Here is a 6254-nt window from a genome sequence, read left to right as displayed (position 1 = left end):
ATGATCTTTTCCAGCTCCATCCATGTTGCTGCAAAAGGTATGTGTTTATTTTTTCTGGTTGCTGAGTAATATTCCATTGTGTATATGTACCACATCTTTTTCATCCAGTCATCCACTTTTGGACATTTGGGTTGTTTCCATGTCTTTCCAATTGTAAATAAAGCAGCAATAAACATGGGGGTGCAGGTATCTTTCTGAACAGTGGTTTTGTGTCTTTTGGGTAGATACCTAGGAGTGGGATTACTTGGTCATATGGAAGCTCTGTGTTTAGCAGTTTGAGGAACCTCCAAACAGTTTTCCATAGTGGTTGTACACTAAGAGGAAATTATATAGCAACATAGGCACACATCAAGAAACAAGAAAGAGCTGAAATAAATAATTTAGCATTATACCTCAAGGAACTAGAAAAAGGACAAACGAAACCAAGAGTACAAGGAAGGAAAAAATATGAGAAGGCCAATAAATTACAAATCAAAAAGAAAGCTTGAAAGATAGGCGAAACCAAAAGCTGGTTTTCTAAAAAAAAAAGAAAAGAAAAAGGGGAGAAAACTAATAAACAGAATTAGAAATGAAAGAAGAGAACTTACCACAAACACCTCAGAAATACAGAAAACCGTAAGAGACTACTATGAATGTCTTTATTCCAACAAATTGGAAAATGTGGAACGAAAAGACAAATTCTTAGAAGCATACAACTTTCTAAGAATGAATCAGGAAGAAATAGAAAACCTGAACTGAACAATTACAAGCAAGGGAATTAAAACAGTAATCAAGTCTCCCACAAAATAAAAACCTAGGACCAGATGATTTTACTAGTGAGTTCTACCAAATCTTCAAAGGGGGAACTAATACTATCTTTCTATAAGTCTTCCAGAAAAATTAATGAAAATGGAATGTTCCCAAGCACAAATTAAGAGGCTATTCTTACACCAAAAGCAGACAAGGACATTACAAAAAAAGAAAATTACAGACAAATATCTCTAATGAACACAGATGCAAAAATCTTCAACAAAATCTTACCAAATATGATTCAATAATACATTAAATGAATCATAAATTATGATCAAGTGAGTTTATTCCAAGGATGCAAGGAATGTTCAACTTAAGCACATCAATCAATGTAATTCACCATATTAATAAAGGAATGACAAAAATCATATGATCACTTCAATAGATACAGAGAAGATATTTGACAAGATTCAGTCTCCATTTATAATAAAAACTCTCAGTAATATGAGGCCATATATACACCAACCCATAACTAGCATCATACTCAATGGTGAGAAAATGAAAGCTTATCCTCTAAGATCAGGTATATGACAAGGATGTCCTCTCTCGTTATTATTGTTCAACATAGTATTGGAAATCCTAGTTAGAGCAATTAGGCGAGAGAAAGATATGAAGAAATTCAAACTGAAAACAAGAAGTACTACACTATTATTATTTGTAGATGACTTAATAATATACAAAGAAACCCTAAAGGTAACACTAAAAAGTTATTAGCGGCAGTAAATCAGTTTAGTAATGTAGCAGGCTACAAAATCAACATACAAAAATCAGTTTCATTCCTACATGTAAACAATGAACTAGAAATAAAAGAACTGAAAAAAATATTCCTTTTAATAGTAGCATCAAAAAGTCTTAAATACCTAGGAATGAACTGAACAAAGGAAGTGAAAGATCTAGTCAATGAGAACTCTAAGACACTGTTAAAAGAAATACAAAAAGAACTAGGAAATGGAAAGATAATCCATACTTATAAATTGGAAGAATTAACATTGCAAAAAAGGTCCATTCTACTGAAAGTATCATATAGGTTCAAGTGCAATCATTATCAACATTTCAGTGGAATAATTCAAAGAAATAGAGCTAACACTAAAATTTACATGGAGACACAACAGACCCTGAATAGCCAAAGCAATCTTGACAAAATAGAAGAGGAATTGAGGAATCATGCTCACAGACTTCAAACTATACTACAAGGCTACTGTAATAAAAACAGGCCCTGGAATAAAAATAGACATACAAAATCAATGCAATAGAATTGACAGCCTAGATATGACTCCATATTGATTTTCTTGATGTTTTTAAAGAATACATTTGAAGGACATATGCTACTGACATTAGTACTACTTATTTTTTTTATTTTATAACAGTTTATTTTACATTTTTACATTTTTTTTTCCCATCTCAATTGTAGTCCCTGCGGGTTTCCCATCACCAAGTCACCCGTGTGCCATCACCATAATCCCGTGCACTCCCCCCCCCGTTTTTGATCCCATTCCCCAATCCACCCCCCCACACATTAATACTACTTTAAAGCTAATATAATAAAAACATTTGGTACTGGCATAAACATAGACATGTACTTCAATGGAATAGAATCTAGAAATTAACTTATGGAGAACTTACTGTGACAAAGGTAGCAAGTCAAAAAGGATCACAGACTTAAACATAAACTTAAAACTACCCAACTTCTAGATGAAAACTTAGAGTTATCTTAGTTATCCTAGGATGGGCAAAATTTTCTTAAGTAGGACATAACTATTAAGTATAAAATAAAAAAAATCAATAAATCAATGGCATTGAAATAAAAAGCTTTGCTTTTTAAAAGACACTTATAAAATGACAAGGCAAGCTATAATCTGGGAGAAAATATTTGTAAAATATAAAAGTCCTTTGTCGGATAAATCTAGAATAAATAAATTTAGCTCAAGTATAAGAGAAAAGGTAAATTAATTTTAAAGAGGAGAAAAGAGCTGAATAGGTATTTCACAAAACATACATATGGCACATAAACATATGAAAAGTTGTTCAAGAGTATTAGTCATCAGGAAAATGAAAAGTGAAACAAATCATAGTGAGGAATCACTACTCATATATTAGGACAGTAAAAATTTAAAAGAATGATAATACTAAGTATTGGTGAGACTGTCCAGTAATGAGAACCCTCAACCATTGCTAGCAAAAATGTAAAATGGTACAACTAAACATCTGTGTAAAAGTCAAAATATACACCTACTGGGCTCTCCCTGGTGGCACAGCGGGTTAAAGCACTGCACTAAGAAGCTTAAGCCACTTCTGCATGAGTTTGATCCCTGCCTGCCCCAGAGGAGATCCACATGGCGTGGCAGACCTCTCCTGACCCGCCTGCTGCTCCCCTCAGCAATGTACTGTGTCGATCTGCCTGTTCTGCTCCCCACTCTGTCCCTGGTGAATCCTCTCACCCTCCGCATCTCTAGCCTGTACCCCAGTTCTGTATGAATAAATAAAATAAAATAAATCTAAATATATATACACCTACTATATGAACCAGCCATTCCAGTCTTAGGTTATCTAACCAAAAGAAATAAAAACTTACATTCACACAAAGACTATACACTATGTTCAGTAAAACATGTGCAATAGTTCCAAACTGGAAAAAATTTAAAAAGCCATCAATAGGTGAGTGGATAAACAAATAGTGGAATAGTCATACAATGGGATGCCCCAAGTAATAAAAAGGGAAAGAAATGCAACCACGTGGATGAATTGCAAAATAGTTATGTTGAATGAAAGCCAGGGGAAAAATACTCTGAGTAAATTTTTAGAAAATAAAAACAAATCTATGTGACGGAAAGCAGGTTAATAGGTACTGACATGTCCATGGGTAGGGGAGAAAGGGATTACAAAAGGGTATAAAGAAAGTATTGTTCATAATGGATACTGACATTATCTTGATTGTAGTGATCATTTCATGGGTGCATATCTGTGTCAAAATTTGCACTTTTATTTATTTTTTAAAAGATTTATTTATTTATGCATTGCAGAACTGGGGTACAGGCTAGAGATGAAGGGGCAGTGAGAGGACTCAGAACAGGTTGACTAAAGAAGTACACTACTGAGTGGAGCAGGGGGTGGGTCAGGAGAGATCTGCCACGCCATGTGGGCACCTCCAGGGCAGGTGGGGATCGAACTCATGTGGAAGTGGCTTTAGCTTCTTAGTGCAGTGCTTTAACCCGCTGTGCCACCAGGGAGGGCCCTGCACGTTTATTTTTTAAAGATTTATTTATTTATGAACACAAGAACTAGGGTATAGGCCAGAGGTCAGGAGAGGTCTGCCAAGCCGTGTGGGTCACCTCCCTGGTGGGGGGTTGAACTTGTAACTTGCTGTAGTGGTTGTGGATATCTTCATAGTACTGTTTTAACCCACTGTACCACTAGGGAAGGTCCAAAAGTCATACTTTAAATGCATACAACTTACTGTAGGTTAATTATACCACAATAAAAAGGTTAACAAATTAGCTGACCTCAATGAAGTTAGGGATAGAAAACAAATCATATATTAAAAAAATATGATTTTATTTATGTATTTATGTATTTAAAAGATTTATTTATGCTTACAGAACTGGGGTACAGGCCAGAGGTATGGTGAGTGAAGAGGACTCACCAGAGACAGAGTGGGGAGCTTAACAGGCAGACTGACAAAGTACACTGCTGATGGGGAGTAGTGGGCGGGTCAGGAGAGTTCTGCCAGCCATGTGGGTCAGCTCCCTGGCCAGGGATTGAACTCGTGCTGCAGTGGCTTTGAAGAGCTTCATAATGTGGTGCTTTAACCCACTGCGTGACCAGGGAGAGCCCGATTTTATTTTTTTTAATTATCAGTGGTTTACAACATTGTATGTGATTGAGGGAGATAGGATCACATTTCCTCAGATGCATGTCATTACATCACATCCACCAAGGCACCTATAGTCCTCCATCAGAGTCCATTCTTTTGGGCTCTAGCGACCAATGAAAGGTATTTATATTTTGAGAAAAAAAGCCTTTCAGGTAGAACTTCAAGTTTGTAGTGTTTACTTCTGAAAGAAAAAAGGAAGCCATTTCCTATTTCCCCGCTATCTTCAATGTATATAAGAGAAATGGCAGTTCAGGCTCTCTATACCTTCATTCGGGCTGCAGTGCCTTCCATTCCACGGCTCTGGGTCTCTTTTCGTTTATCTGCAACTTCTCGTTGTTTTTGGAGAGCATCCTTGAGACGCTTATTAGCAGCTGCTGCCTAAATAAAAGCAGTTCGTAGTAATGTTGAATTGAAGAGTAAAAGAAGAACTTTCTTATTTCTAGTATATTAGTAATGAAAAATGAAAAATTTTACAGGTTTGAGTTCCAATAGGAACCAGAGTATGAGTCTCCACTAATATTGGTAAACAACTGCTTTTGACTACCTAAGGGCGGTATATATTTCAAGGAAGTACCACAGACTAAAAGTGTCTGGAAATGTATATTAGTATTACCGGTTTTTGGGGAAAGAAGCAAACTCAAAAAAACCCATACTTGAATAGTGCTATTTTCATCAGGTTTTTATCTGTCATAATTTATGACATATAAACAGGGGATCAAGAATTGTTGGTCAAGATAGGTAGCCCTGGTTTCTCAGGACACTGGCTCATTTAAAGGATACTACTTACCAGCATCTAAACCAAAAGTTTGACCCAGTAGATTTTCTTACCTCCTCAGTTTTACGTCTGAGCACATTAGACTGTTTCTGGAAGTTTCTTTCAAGTTTGAGCAGTTCATATTGCCTCTTACGGTCCTGAGAAATAAAAAGTCGGACTTTTAATTGCTATTCAACTAGAGAAAGTAAAACCACCTAATGTAACTAAACAGTCTTTCAGTCATAATGGAAAACAATAGGGAAATTCCTCAGAAAACTGAAAAATAGAACTATCGTATGATTCAGCAATCCCACTACTAGTATATATTCAAAGGAGATGAAGTCACTATTTCAAAGAGATATTGTGTTCCCATGTTCACTGCAGCATTATTCACAATAACTAAGATATCGAAATAGCTTAAGTGGGGCCCTGCCTCGTGGTGCAATGGGTTAAACACAGCACACGAAGTTATCTGCAGCTGCCTTGGCTTGAGTTTGATCCCTGGCCAGGTTGCTGACCCACATGGTACAGTAGACCTCTCCTGACCTGCCTGCCCACTGCTCCCCTCAGTGGTGTATTTCAGTAAGTCTTTCTGTTCTGCTCCCCACTCTGTCTCTAGTGAAACCTTTCACCCCCCCCATACCTCTGGTCTGTACTCTAGTTCTGTATGCATAAATATATATAACTTAAAAAAAAGAAAAGAAATAGCCTAAGTGTTCATTGACAGATCACAGTGGGGAGAAATGCACTGTTAGGTTATTTTGTCACTATGTGAATGTCACAGGTATATGTATGAGTCTGTTGTCTGAATAAAATGCTACCACTTTACTATTTTTTTTT

General features: G+C 36.3%; 1 protein-coding gene across 1 annotated transcript in view; it reads right to left on the bottom strand.

Moving 5' to 3' along the window:
* KIF4A (kinesin family member 4A) overlaps positions 1-6254 on the bottom strand; it is a 129145-nt gene that overhangs the window by 27530 nt on the left and 95361 nt on the right. Inside the window, exons 19-20 of the mRNA XM_004694456.2 lie at positions 5489-5572; positions 4925-5038 (exon numbers count right to left, since the gene is read on the bottom strand). Coding sequence (XP_004694513.1) covers positions 4925-5038; positions 5489-5572 — 198 coding nt within the window. The remainder of the gene's footprint in view (positions 1-4924; positions 5039-5488; positions 5573-6254) is intronic.

The sequence above is a fragment of the Condylura cristata genome, unplaced genomic scaffold (genome assembly GCF_000260355.1).
Source record: "Condylura cristata isolate star-nosed mole 26May11 unplaced genomic scaffold, ConCri1.0 scaffold00043, whole genome shotgun sequence".
NCBI lineage: Eukaryota > Metazoa > Chordata > Mammalia > Eulipotyphla > Talpidae > Condylura > Condylura cristata.
This window is presented reverse-complemented; position numbering and strand designations above follow the sequence as displayed.